We start from the raw sequence: 13,286 nt of genomic DNA, 5'->3' as shown, positions 1-13,286 counted from the left end.
ATTTGCATAGAGGGGCTGGCTGATGCTAGGAGGTGAGAGAGCTCTTGAGAGAACGCTGATTCTGGAGAAAGCTTATAGTTTGGGGCAAGAGGGAGGGGAGCTGGTGAAGGAGTGTACAGGGTACAGGTAGGTGTCTGGTCTGTTTGAGCATAAATTAGTACACCTGATGTAGGCAGGTCTTGTGGAAGAAACAACAGTCCATTATTCTCATACTCTCCTTTTTCCTGATCTCTAATGGATTCATTCTTTTTAAGAACCAGAGGATCATTGAGTAAAATAAGCCTCATAACTCAAGTATCAACATTTTGTCCCTTGGAGTGTTTCAAAGGACCTTTTACACAGCTCCTTCAGGTGACATGTCAAGTGTTTGTTGCAATATGAGTTTTGGTGGTGGGGTCTGGAGGCAACCAAATATGTTTGACACTGGGTGTGTGGGTAGGTAAAATGTGGATTCACATCACAGCATTCAGCAGCAGGTAGAAGTGATAAAATACATTTCTATAACATAAATGGACCTTTTAAAAAGATACGTAATGGGGAAAGGAGGAAAATAATGTACAGAAAAACATTCTGTAAATTAGAAAACACACACGAAACAATACTATCTTCAAGAAAATCCACAAAAAGTAGATATATTAAAAGGACTGCCTATTTGAGGAAGGAAAGGAATGGGAGTGAGATATGGAGGTGAAAGAAACAATAGGAATAATTTTTTAAAGAAAAACAAGTGATAGGGTAGTTCTATCCAAAGGATGACTGCCATGCAACTGTTTAAAGTCATATTTTATTTATAAAGAGTCTTACTATGTAAGCCTTACCCTTCCTGGTGGCTCAGATGGTAAAGCGTCTGCCTGCAATGTGGGAGACCCAGGTTCGATCCCTGGGTTGGGAAGATCCTCTGGAGAAGGAAATGGCAACCCACTCCAGTACCCTTGCCTGGAAAATCCCACGGTCGGAGGAGCCTGGTAGGCTACAGTCCATGGGGTCGCAAAGAGTCTGACATGACTGAGCAACCTCACTTACTATGTAACTTTAAATGAAAGCAATATAAATACATATATAGAATCTAATTTTGTAAAAAAAAAAAATCTGTAATGAAGAACCTCTAACATCTTTTGGAGGTGGAATTGTGATTTGAATTCTTTTTATGTTATATTCTAAATTGAATATTTATCATTTTTGTATAAGGGTGAATCAGTAAAGGGTGAAGAACTTTTAAAAACACAGACCTCCTAAGAGGGGTAAAAAAGGCAGTAGTATAATGTTGGACTGCCAGATGAGGGGGAGGGAGCATCCATCCGTGAAGTTCTTTACCGGTTTCGAGAGGACTCTCAGCAGCAAGCAAGAGGAGCGTCAGTCTGACTGCTGTCTCCTCCTGTCTCCTGTCCAGCTCTTAGAACAAGCCCTGGTGATTGAGGAGCAGCTGCGGCGAGCAGCTTACCTCAACATGTCCGAGGACCCCTCTCACCCGTCCATGGCCCTCAACACCCGCTTTGCTGAGGTGGAGTGTCTAGCGGAGAGTCATCAGCACCTGTCCAAGGAGTCCATGGCAGGAAACAAGCCAGCTAATGCAGTCCTGCACAAAGGTAGCCAGTGGCTCCCCTGCCTCCTGCCAACCTGGCCTTTCTTTCTTTCTCTGCCCTTCCCCAGTACACGGTTACTCCTCCGGCCCCAGCCTTTCACCAGCTCCTTTGTCTGGGAGCTTAGGGTATGCTGGGGATCCTCGCCTTCCTCCTCAGGCAGCTGACATCTTAGAGGCAATCAAGGACAGTAGTTCTTTGCCTCTTAACTCAAATATATTGAAGTTCTTGGAGGTGGAAACTAAGCAGAATAATGTAGCTTCATCTGTGGTAGTGTAATTTCAGGTGATTTAATATCCTGTCAAATTCTAGACCGTTTTCAACATGCAGTTTCTGATTAAAGTTAAGACACTGTGAGGAGGGTGGAAGGTAAAAGGACAGAAAGAAGGCTGGTATAAAGGAAGAAGAGAGAGCTCCAAAAGGAGAGGAAAGAGAAAAGGAAACAAGGAATAACTATTCAAGAAGTGGAGGAAATAAGAGAAAATAGGGATCAAGGGACAGGTGACTTTAAAATCATAGAATCATGGGCAGCTGGAACTGGAACATGAGGAATAAGAAATATGTGGTGGAGCCAGGTCAGGTGACTCAGTGACAATGACAGTATTTCAGCACATCAGTTACTCAGTTACTGAGAAGTACTAGGGGGAAGGGATGGTCCCCATATGGGAGGACGGACCTGGGTCTTGACCACAACGGCTCACCGCCTCTTTTTCTCCCCATGCAGTTCTGAAACAGCTAGAAGAACTGCTGAGTGACATGAAAGCTGATGTGACTCGACTCCCAGCCACTATTGCCCGAATCCCCCCAGTTGCTGTGAGGCTACAGATGTCAGAGCGTAATATTCTTAGTCGCCTGGCAAACCGGGCTCCTGAACCACCTCCACAGCAGGTATAGGACCATTTTCCTCTGGTCAGCTGTTCAACAGAGCCATTACGCAACTTGGAAACTTTGCTGTCTGTCGCTAGCTTTACAGGCTGGGCAGCGGGGTGGGCTTACTAGTGAGTTCTTTTGGGATCTGGTGGGTTGCTGTGGTCTTGGAACTCTTGACTCCCTTGGCCTTCTCTTCCTGTAGGTAGCCCAGCAGCAGTGAAGACCCAGATGGAAAATACCACCTCCACCGCTGAGCAGTGACCTTCCTCACTTTCCCTTGCCCAGATTCTCCCCTGGGGGCCCGAGAGACCCTCTCCTTCCTTCTGCCCCATCTTCTAAGTTGTAGAGGAACAGCCCCCCCGAGCACTAGGGGAGGGGAGGGAGTGAGGGGCAGTGGTGCCCTTCCTGCTGGAGAGACGTGCAGCAGTAGCGCCGGGGCCATCTGCAGGGAGCTGGCGGGCTGGCCTTCTGGGCCCTGGCTTCTCCCCACTGTAACACCGTCTGTTACACACGAACTGTTGTGGGTTCCCGCCAGGCTTGAAGAAAATGATCTGAATTTCTTCCTCCTTCCGGTTTTATTTTGCTGGTTGATTTTGTGTTTTGTTTTCTCCTTTGGGGTATTCACAGCGGGCCGGGCCCCTGGGCGAGACACAGCTACCTCTGTTGGCATCTTTTTAATACCAGGAACCCAGTGGCTCCAGCCCCTGAGCGGCTAGAATGAAATAAAGTGGAAAAAAAAAAAGGAAAAGAACCAAAAGCATAAAAAAAAAAAACAAAACAGATTTCTTGATGAAAACTGAAAATAAAAGTTTCCTTGTATTTTAGTGCTCTGGTTCAGTGTGGGTGTAGGTGCAGGTGGGTGAGTGAGTGACGGGAGCCCTGGGACACGTGTAATTGGAGAATAGGGGTTTCCTTGTATCATCAGTCCACGGAAGAGTTGAGTCTCCCATCTGTACACGTGTTCCGGGCAGGACTCTGTCCCCGGTGCACAGCCGCCACCCCCACCGCCACCCGCGGTTCACAACCTGAGCCGTGCGCGAGCCTGCGAAAGCCGGCTTCTCCAAGCTGTAGAGATATCATGCATAAAATGAAAGGATCTTCCTCGCAATGTGAAGGTGGAACCAGGGCTGGAACAGTATTTTAACCAACAGAGCGCCACCTTGGTGTTTACTTGCAGAAAGGCTTAAGTCGGTTTTTCAGTTAACTTGCGTGGGTAAAATGTGGACACGAGATGTCTTCCTCCCGACCTCCAAGATGGGAACCTGGGCAGAGAGAAGCCTTACCTGAGGGGCAGCGCGGGTCCTGCGGTCAAGGAAGAGGGTTTCCGCGTCACAGGCGTGGGGGCCCCGATATCGGGGCGACGTCAGGCGGAGGGCCCAGCTCTGGCGCCAGTGTTCGAGGGGCAGGGGTGGCTTCCGGGTATAATATTTCCAACTGAACTCTACGAGTCCAAAGGCCCACGCCCGGAGTGGAGGGCAGGGAAGTCGAAGATGCCTCGTGGGCACCGCCTTCTCCGCCTGCGGGGAGAGCGGAGCTGTCCGCTCCGGAATCCTGCCCGGCCTCGTCGCCGGCCCGACGAGCAAATGTTCCGGCTTCCTCATCGGACCCGAAGGCCGGAAGAGGCGGGACCTCGGGGACCGCTGTGCGCCTGCGCGAGACGTTTCCGTGGTGTGGCGTCTGATCTCCTGGCCGAGCCGCACGTGGAGCTCCGTGCCTGCCTCTTCCAGGTGAGCCGAGGCTTCGGGCGGGTGTGAACGAAGTCGGGTGACAGAGAGACGCTGACTTGGATTGGGGCGTGTGGAGGGGCACCTGGGGCGTGGGACCCAGGGCCCGGGGCTCAGCGTGGAGTGGAGGTTTGGCTAGGCCTGGAGGGGCTAGGGGGCTGCTGAGTCCAGGTTCTGATGGAGTCACTACCCATGGCAGACCGTCTGTGGTCTGCCTTTCCCTTTCAGCACGTTTACCGTCTCCCGTTTTTATGTTCCCTAGGACCATGGGGCGCAAATTGGACCCTACGAAGAAGGAGAAGCGCGGGCCGGGCCGAAAGGCCCGGAAACAGAAAGGTGCAGAGACCGAACTCGCCAAATTCTTGCCTGCAGGTAAGGGTCAGGCGTGCTTCCGCTCCTGATACTCCCGCTTTGGGGTTATTCTTCGATTATAGCCTAACTCCTTCGTGGTTTTTTTTTTTTTTTTTTGGTCTATGTGTTCATTTTCTGTTCAAACAGAACTTTGTAATGATTTACTAGAAGACTAGTATGAATGAAATACTCTCATTAGCATTTAGAACTTAGGGAAGATGCGGCAGGGACACAAGAAGCTATGCAAGGAGAGGTGTGATTACTGTTGAGGGAGTTCCGAGGAAGGGGCAAGCCATAGAGTTAAGAGAGCTTAAAAAGATTCTGTCAAGAAGTTGGGTTTTGAAAAAATGGTGTAGCAAGTGAAAGTTGGGAAGGGGGGCAGTCCAGTCACTGTGAACTGCGTTGTGGAGGGGATGGAGATGGTAACCACAAATCTGGTTCCTGCATAACACTTGGTTGTCTACTGCATGGAAGAGAGGGCTGGAGGGGAGAAGGAGCAGGTAGTTCATGTCCATCCTTGTATAAAAGATGTGATTAATTGAGGTGTTGGCAAGTGCTCAACACTATGCTGATCCCTTTGGGCTCATATCACCTCAGTGTCCTGTGAGAGAGGTGCTGCTTAGAAAGTGGATGCTGAGAGTTTAACTTGCAGGCAATTATCAACTGTCTGTAATTGATAATTATCAAAGAGCTGAGATTTAAATATGTTAAGTTATTTAGAGAATATATGAACAGCAGCAGTTGTGGAACCTGTGGTTGGTAACTGATTGTGCTGTTATTTAGTCATCTCAGTCGTGGCTGACTTTTGGGACCACATGGACTGTAGCCCGCCAGGCTCCTTTGTCCATGGGATTTCCCAGGCAAAAATACTGGAGTGGGTTGCCATTTCCTTTGCCAGGGAACCGAGCCAGGGATTGAACTTGTGTCTGTTGCGTTGGCAGGTGGATTCTTTGCCACCGAGCCACCAGGGAATCCCTGGTAACTGATTAGTTGAGAGTAAAAGAAAGAGCAGAAGAAAGAATCTGTGTTATCAGAATGGTGATGATGCCATTGAAATCAGTCTGGAAAAAGGCCCACTTTGGATTTGGTTGGTGAACAACCAGATGGAGATCGTCTCCTTGGCATCTGTTACCCGGCTCCTGGGAGAGCACAATGGTGTGTGTGCTCTGTCGTTTCCGACTCTTCGTCACCCCATGGACTGTAGTCTGCAAGGCTCCTCTGTCCACGGGATTCTTCAGGGAAGACTGCTGGAGTGGGTTGCCATTCCCTTCTCCATCCCAACTCAGGGATCAATTCTGAGTCTCCTACACTGCTGATGCATTCTTTATGGTCTGAGCCACCAGGGAAGCCCCCAGAGCACAGTGGAGTGGGTTACAATTTATTCCCTTTAACTAGTGTTCTAGTTGTTTCTCCTTTTATTTTTTCTTCCAGTGTTCTTTTTCATTTCTTCTGTAATATTCAATTCTGATTGTTTGTTTTTTAAACAGGTGGTGATGAAAATTCAAAAAGGCTGTCCAGTCGTGCTCGAAAGAGGTGAGTGTGTCCAGACCTACATTACATGGGTTAAATCGGTCCTGCTCATCTTTCAGCATGTGATCCCATGTGATCAAGCTGATGGGAAGGGCTGTTGGGGACTGCCACATTTCCCTGCCCTGGGAGGTGGCAGAGCCTGGAGGTGTGTTCCATTTTCCACTTTTTATGTGGTTTTAGGGCAGCCAAGAGGAGGTTGGGCTCTGCTGAAGCCCCCGAGATGAAAAAGTCCCCTGGGGCTAAACCATTGCCTGGGAAGCTACCAAAAGGTCAGTGAAAATAAGAGCTGGGTGCTACGTTAGGAGTCCTCTGGGTCCTGGGGAAGGAGGAACTTCTCTGAGCATTTCTGACATGAAAGGAACAGCTAAAGGATATTCTCAAGGGTAGAGAGGGCAGGCTCCATCAGTGTGTGGCTGCCACTGGTCTAGGATTCTGCAAACCCTTTGGGGTCTCTGCAGGAGCTGTCCAGACACCTGGTAAGAAGGAAGCCTTGTCCTTATTTAATGTTGCTCGAGGCAAGAAGCGCCCAGCACCAACCCATAGCAGTGAAGAAGAGGAGGAGGAAGACTCTGAAGGGGATGATGTGATGAACCAGGGGGACCTCTGGGGCTCTGAGGACAGTGATGCCGATATGATAGATGACTATGGAGCTGACTCCAACTCAGAGGACGAAGATGAGGATGACGGTGAAGAGGTGAGTTCCATCCCTCTGGGTCTCCCAGAAGTGATCCTTGTCTTTTATTGGAGTCTTTCCATATCACTCTGACTGTCTCTCAGTGATGAGGGTAAGCCTGAGTAGAGAAAAGGGACTTTGGTGTGCCATCACTGTTTCAGAGCACTGATTACCTCCTTTCCACACATGTGCAAGTTTAGAAGAGCCATAGATAGGGATAGAGTACTTTGAAACATGAGAATGCCCAGTGCTGGTGAGGATGTGGGAAACGACACACTTAAATGGCCCCACTGATGGCAATAGAAATGTGCATACATGTTTTTAAAAGTTTTCTTAAAAATCATCTGGTATCTGAGAATCTTAAAACAGGTTTTTCCTTTTGATATAGCAGTTCCACCTTAGGAACGTGATCAAGGATGTAGACAAAGGTTTACTTGTTAAAGTATAAGAAGTTATTATGTATTATACAGTTCATATATTTGTGTTATTAGAAAAGTTCAAGCAAAATCCAGTAAAGTGTCCACTTGCACCCCTCGCCCACGAACCCCCTCCTCTCTACAAAGCTACCATTTTGAAGTTTCCAGGCACCATCTGTGTGGACCATAATGCCAAAACTCTGGAAGCTTCCAAAATGTCCAGTTTACTTAAGTGAACTAAAGTTCATTCATACATGAAATCAATGTTTGGCCAATATGTCTGTGAAAATGCTTGTGTTCTAACTGTGAATGAGAAAGGCAAGAGGCAAACTTGAAAATGCATCATGATTTTAACTGAAAAATGATGTAGAGTAAGTGTGGGGGGAAATACGGCAAAACGGGCACCCTCGGGGCAGTTTTCATCCCCACCCTGTGTACATATGGTGTGGGAAGACCAGTATAATGAACCCGTTGAATCCCTCGTTTTATTTCAACAATGGTAAATGTTGTGCCAAGCGTACAGTCACTTTTGTAGGGTCTGTATTTCTTTCTGGGAGCAAGAGTTAAACGTTTGTATTTAGGGAAGAAATAGATGGGAAGTGTTCTGTGGGCTGGTGGATGGGCCGGCTTTGCACTGCCAGCCGCTTGTCTCTCTTTTCAGTTGCTGCCCATTGAAAGGGCTGCTCGGAAGCAGAAGGCCCAGGAAGCAGTTGCTGGGTGAGTTGTGGAAACTCTTCTTCGGATGGAACGTAGGTGGCAGCTGGGGAGGAGGAAAGCTCAAGGAAGGAGGAGGTATCTCCTTTGATCTGTGAGCCGCCCTGCTCCTGGGTTTGTGTGCAGGGGCCAGTGGAGCGAGGAGGAGACTGACGAAGAGGAGGAAGAGGAGCAGGCGTCTGCAGGGTCAGGCCCCCAAGAGGACGAGGAGTCGGAGGGGGGCCTGCAGATCAATTTGGACGAGGAGGAGCCTTTTGTGCTGCCCCCTGCTGGGGAGATGGAGCAGGATATCCTTTCAGAGCAGGGTCTGGGGGGATGTGTTTGTGAGAAGGGGTTTCCAGGCCTGCTCTCCCCCCATTATGCACACACCCAGAAACAGTTCCTTAATGGGCCCACATGCCCAGGCTCCAGACTTGCAGCGTGTTCACAAACGCATCCAGGATATAGTGGGCGTGCTGCGCGACTTTGGGACTCAGCGGGAGGAGGGTCGGTCCCGCTCGGAATACCTGCAGCGGCTTCGCAAGGACCTGGCCACTTACTACTCCTACGGAGACTTCCTGCTGGGCAAGCTCATGGACCTCTTCCCTCTGTCCGAGGTACCCACTCACTCATCCCTGACGCTGTTCCTGCATGTCCTTCCTCTTCCCCCATGTAAGGAGGTAGCTGGCCTCCTGGCCCTCTGCTCTCCTGGTGGAGCTCCTTGGCCAGCCTGACCCCCTCCCCCCCGCCGTCCTCTGTCCCAGCTGGTGGAGTTCCTGGAAGCCAACGAGGTGCCTCGGCCCATCACCCTCAGGACCAACACCTTGAAGACCCGGCGCCGGGACCTTGCTCAGGTGAGGGGTGGGAAGCAGTGACTTCTGTGCATCCAGAGACTCCTGCATGCCACCCTGAGCATTTCCGGCCACAGTCCAGGGGGCGAACCTTGACAGGCCTGGTGCCAAGCTGAGTCGGTCTGCCGGCTCAGGGCCGAGGACCCCTGTGGAGTGGGAAGCTTGTCCCCTCAGCCTCTGCTTCCTATGACTGGGCGGTGATGGAAGTGCTGCCTCACAGAGAGATGGGTGGAGTTGTCTGCCTCGTCAGTCATGGGGAAGCTGGTGAGACCTTGATTCTTGCCTGCAGGAACAGACAGGACACACAGGCGCAAGCAGTACTTGAAGCTCATTGTTTCTGAGGGTTCAGGGGCTCCAGGTTAAAAAACGGGTTTAGAGGCAGTGGTGCGGCCCTGTGTGTGGTGTGTCTTCTGGTGTTAGATAACCTGACAACTGTCTTTAAAGTGCTGTCACCAGTAATGTTTAACTGATGGCAAGGGGGCTGAGGCTCTTGGAAGATTGGGTTCTGCTTCCAGGAGATGAAAGAGCAAGAGCTGGCAGTCTGCTCCATGGGGATGGAGTTCAGACCTTGAGTTAGAACCTGAGGCCCAGGAAGGGGAGATACGGGGAGAGATGGGAGAAACTGCTTCTGACAATTGTCGGGCTGTGGTGCCACAGGCCTCCGGCTTGGCCATGTCCTCATGTCTCCACCCTCTCTGAGAGTCGACTTCAAGGTTCTAAACCCTTCATCCGTCTCAACCTCTAGGCACTCATCAATCGTGGAGTTAATCTGGACCCCCTGGGCAAGTGGTCCAAGACAGGACTCGTGGTGTATGACTCCTCGGTGCCCATTGGTGAGTGCGCCGTGTCCCGGAGCCCTTCCACCCCTGCCCTCGTCCCAGCGCGTCACCTGCAGGCTCTCCTCCACAGGGGCCACGCCCGAGTACCTGGCCGGGCACTATATGCTGCAGGGGGCCTCCAGCATGTTGCCTGTCATGGCCTTGGCACCCCAGGAACACGAGCGGATCCTGGACATGTGCTGTGCCCCTGGAGGAAAGACCAGCTACATAGGTAAGAGGAGGGGCCAGCAGGGCGGGGACTCATCCTCAGGAAGCGGGGGTGGGGTCAGTGACTCGAGGGTGCTCAAGAAACAGCCCCAGGCGGCCCAGCTCTATCCCCATGGGTGCCTCTTCCTGCCCACACGACCCTGGGCAGGGCCCTGGTCCTCTGTGGTCCTCTGTAGAATGGCGAGGTGATGGTACGCAGGTTGGCTTTTATGTCTTGCTTGGATCCTGAGAGTTGCATGTGTGTGCACAAGTAACGATTACATACAGTTAGTTGTAACCATTTAATTATGCTGTTATAACTTGGAAGAAGTAACTAAGGCTGTTGAGTAACAATGGAAAAACCACCCTGGCAGGTTTGCTCATCACAGGGCCCAGCACAGACTGGGTGGACAGCAGGGAACATGGCTTCCTGGGGAAGGGCTGAGGCTTCACCAGCAGGTTCCTGGGCTGGCGGGGAGAGGGGAAGCCCAGCAGGTGTGGAGGCAGAAAAGCTGCAGCTGAGCCCTGTGCCCTTCTCCCTTCAGCCCAGCTCATGAAGAATACAGGTGTGATCCTCGCCAATGATGCCAATGCCGAGCGGCTGAAGAGCGTGGTGGGCAACCTGCACCGGCTGGGGGTCACCAACGCCATCATCAGCCACCATGATGGGCGCCAGTTCCCCAAGGTGGGGCTCCCGCTGGGTGTCTCTCCTCCCCGCTTCCTGATCTCAGGATGTTGAGACTTGCCCCTGGGAAGCTCACGGTATGGTTCCACTGCCCAAAATATCTGCTTCACCTCCCCTTTCCCCAGGTGGTGGGCGGCTTTGACCGAGTACTGCTGGACGCTCCCTGCAGTGGCACCGGCATCATCTCCAAGGACCCTGCTGTAAAGACGAACAAGGTGCAGGGGTGGGGGACCAGCTGAGAAGCCTTGGAGGGGTAGCTGGGGGAGGGGGCCCCCCAGGCAGCCAGCAGCGTGCTCCTTCCAAAGTCCCCTGTTGGGATTCCAATGCCTGGGTCTCTACTTCTTGGGGGCAGGATGAGAAGGACATCCTACGATGTGCCCACCTACAGAAGGAGCTGCTCCTGAGCGCCATCGACTCTGTCAACGCCACCTCCAAGACAGGGGGCTACCTCGTCTACTGCACCTGCTCCATCATGGTGAGGCCTGTCGGGGTGCAGGAGGGAGCTAGCCTTGGGCTGTCATGCCCTCAGCGCCCCTTCAACTCCAGCTCTGCTTTCCTTCCGTCTCCCACACACATCAGGTGGAGGAGAATGAGTGGGTGGTGGACTACGCCCTGAAAAAGAGAAACGTGCGCCTGGTGCCCACTGGCCTGGACTTCGGCCAGGAGGGCTTCACCCGCTTCCGGGAAAGGCGCTTCCACCCCACGCTACGCTCCACCCGCCGCTTCTACCCTCACACCCACAACATGGATGGCTTCTTTATTGCCAAGTTCAAGAAATTCTCCAATTCCATCCCCCAGTCCCAAACGGGTAAGCGATGTGCTCTTTGCTCTCTTCATCTCCGCCTCTGCTCTTTACCCCTCCAGAGACCTTGGAGTGTGGCTGCAGGAAATGGTGGGTCCTTGCACCCCTAGCCTAGCCTTGAATGCTGGAGTGAGAGATCCTTTTCATTCCAGCTAGAATTGGTCCCAGGCCTGAACCCCATTTGGGAATGTTAAAGGCTTCGCATGGATCGAGCCCTTTCCTCAGTTCTGCCAGGCGGCTGCAGTTGTCAGCCCTGAATGCTCTCCAGCGGGGGTGTGGTTTCTTGGCCCAGGGCGGCCTTCCTGGTAACAGATCTCAGCCTCATCAGCACTGGCTGGCACAGGACTCCTCAGAACCGTCAGTTCTCTGCAGTCTCACTAATTGCAGATGGTTTTCTTGGCTGTCTTGAGTAGTTTGGGCTGGGCTATAAAGGCCAGGGTGGGGTGTTTTGAAACAAACCCGAGAGCTCTGCCTCATGGGGTGTCACCTTAGGCTTGGTTGGACGAGGGAGAGGCCGACTTCTTTGCACACAAACTTGGTGACTTTTCTCTATAAACAGTGCCTCTTAACATGAGTCACATTTGAATGTTAACACATCTCTTCAAGAAGTAGCAAAGTACCCTGTATTTTTCTTGCTGTAACTTTAAAGATACATATTTAATACCTCAGTCTTCATTCACAAAGTACTAGCTTGTTTTTAGTTACTCCATGTGCCTTATTTTTCTGCATCTCATCAAAAGCTGCATGGAAGAAAACATCTTTTCTGATTAAAAGAGAAGCCCAGTGCTTCAAGTTTGTTCAGGAGTCACCTCCTGCTGGCCGCCAGGGGGCACAGCTTCCTCTGAAATCCTTTGGCCCATGGATGGGTAATGGTATCTTCTCTATCACAGATTCCAAATACGACTTGAGTAGAGGCTAGGTGAAACTAAGTAATCTGAATCTAGGTGATCTGCCCTTGGGTACTGCCCTTGTTGTGTGGGGCACTTGGCCAGGAGTGGCACCCAGGAAATCTCCTTACTTTAATATCTCTGCTTTTCCTGCTCCACTGATGATCATGACCCAGTGATGAGCCCTTATTTCTCAGACTATTTAATTTTAACCACAGGCAATTCTGCGACATCCACCCCCGCAAACCCAGACTTGCCCAACCTGAATGGGCAGGTGACCCCCAAGTCTGAGAGCGGCAGCACACCTGCCAAGAAGGCTGGTCAGGCAAAGCAACGGCTGCACAAACATCTGCATCCCAAGAAGTCTTCGTCCCAGAAGCAGAATGGCATCTCCAAAGGGACGGATGTAGAATTGTCCGCTGTGTCTTCTGTCACAAAGGCCAAGGCGTCCTCCAAGCTCCAGGACAGTAGTCAGCCAGCTGTAACAGCAGCAGTGGTTAGGGAAGTGAAGGAGGCTGGGAAACTAAAGCAACAGTCACCCAAACTGCAGTCCTCCAGGAAAGCTGCCTTCCGGAAGCACCGTGCTCCTCCCAAGGCCATGAACGCAGACTTGCCCGCAGCACCGTCCCTCTCCAAGACCCAAGCCACACCCAAGCCTGAGGACCGAGACCAGCTTGTTGGAAACACCACAGGGGCTGAGAAGGTTAAGCAGCAGGTGGCAGAGCAACCTTTCAAGAAAGCTGCCTTCCAGAAACAGAATGGCACCCCCAAGGGACCTAAGACTCCCACTGTGTCCTCCTGCAGTTCCAGCCGGCCCCCGCCAGCAAAGAGGAGAAAATCTCAGTCCAGAGGCAGCCGCCAGCCTCTGCTGACTTCAGTGGATGGTTGAATTAGACTGCCATTGTTACAGGGTTGGAATTCTTTCCTCTGTGAGGATGGCTTCCCAACCATGGATGTGAAATTTAATACATGTTTTACAGTCTTTGGCCACTGTGTGTTTTTTGGGGGTGGGTACTGGCTTTGCTGCTTAAAGAGCAGAGGGAGGGTGAGACAGGCATCCTCAGAAGAGGGGTCAGAGCAGCGTACTGAGAAATCAGGTCAGTTCCTGGGGACTCGGGGAAGGAGATTTATGGAGTCAGAGCTGGGTGTTTGGACGCAGGAGGGAGGAGGGCAATAGGAATGTAGATAGATTTCGTGCC

General features: G+C 51.5%; 3 protein-coding genes across 9 annotated transcripts in view; 2 read left to right on the top strand and 1 right to left on the bottom strand.

Moving 5' to 3' along the window:
* Positions 1–3,274, top strand: part of CHD4 (chromodomain helicase DNA binding protein 4) — a 29,803-nt gene extending 26,529 nt beyond the window's left edge. For 4 of the 7 annotated variants that reach the window (XM_043881222.1, XM_043881225.1, XM_043881221.1 and 1 more), the window contains exons 38-40: positions 1,391–1,589; positions 2,305–2,468; positions 2,653–3,274. In XM_043881222.1, coding sequence (XP_043737157.1) covers positions 1,391–1,589; positions 2,305–2,468; positions 2,653–2,670 — 381 coding nt within the window. In that variant the 3' untranslated portion in view covers positions 2,671–3,274. The remainder of the gene's footprint in view (positions 1–1,390; positions 1,590–2,304; positions 2,469–2,652) is intronic. The other 3 variants (XM_043881223.1, XM_043881220.1, XM_043881218.1) reach the window with 1 other exon arrangement.
* LOC122679933 lies at positions 3,118–4,442 on the bottom strand. Its single transcript, XM_043880794.1, has 3 exons — positions 4,412–4,442; positions 3,734–4,188; positions 3,118–3,515 (listed from the first exon to the last, which is right to left on the bottom strand). The coding sequence occupies exons 1-3, from the start codon at positions 4,440–4,442 to the stop codon at positions 3,372–3,374; spliced, it is 630 nt and encodes a 209-aa protein (XP_043736729.1). The 3' UTR covers positions 3,118–3,371.
* Positions 4,045–13,073, top strand: NOP2 (NOP2 nucleolar protein). Its single transcript, XM_043881229.1, has 16 exons — positions 4,045–4,177; positions 4,437–4,546; positions 6,013–6,058; positions 6,236–6,324; positions 6,514–6,749; positions 7,806–7,861; positions 7,985–8,145; positions 8,255–8,454; positions 8,602–8,691; positions 9,434–9,521; positions 9,598–9,738; positions 10,259–10,398; positions 10,524–10,613; positions 10,751–10,873; positions 10,978–11,206; positions 12,306–13,073. Exons 2-16 carry the CDS (start codon positions 4,441–4,443, stop codon positions 12,974–12,976), a joined length of 2,466 nt encoding a protein of 821 aa, XP_043737164.1. The 5' UTR covers positions 4,045–4,177; positions 4,437–4,440; the 3' UTR covers positions 12,977–13,073.
* The last annotated feature ends 213 nt before the right edge of the window (positions 13,074–13,286 follow it).

The sequence above is a fragment of the Cervus elaphus genome, chromosome 22 (assembly GCF_910594005.1).
Source record: "Cervus elaphus chromosome 22, mCerEla1.1, whole genome shotgun sequence".
Lineage (NCBI taxonomy): Eukaryota > Metazoa > Chordata > Mammalia > Artiodactyla > Cervidae > Cervus > Cervus elaphus.
The sequence above is the reverse complement of the archived record's forward strand: the minus strand, read 5'-3'. Positions and strand labels throughout refer to the sequence as shown.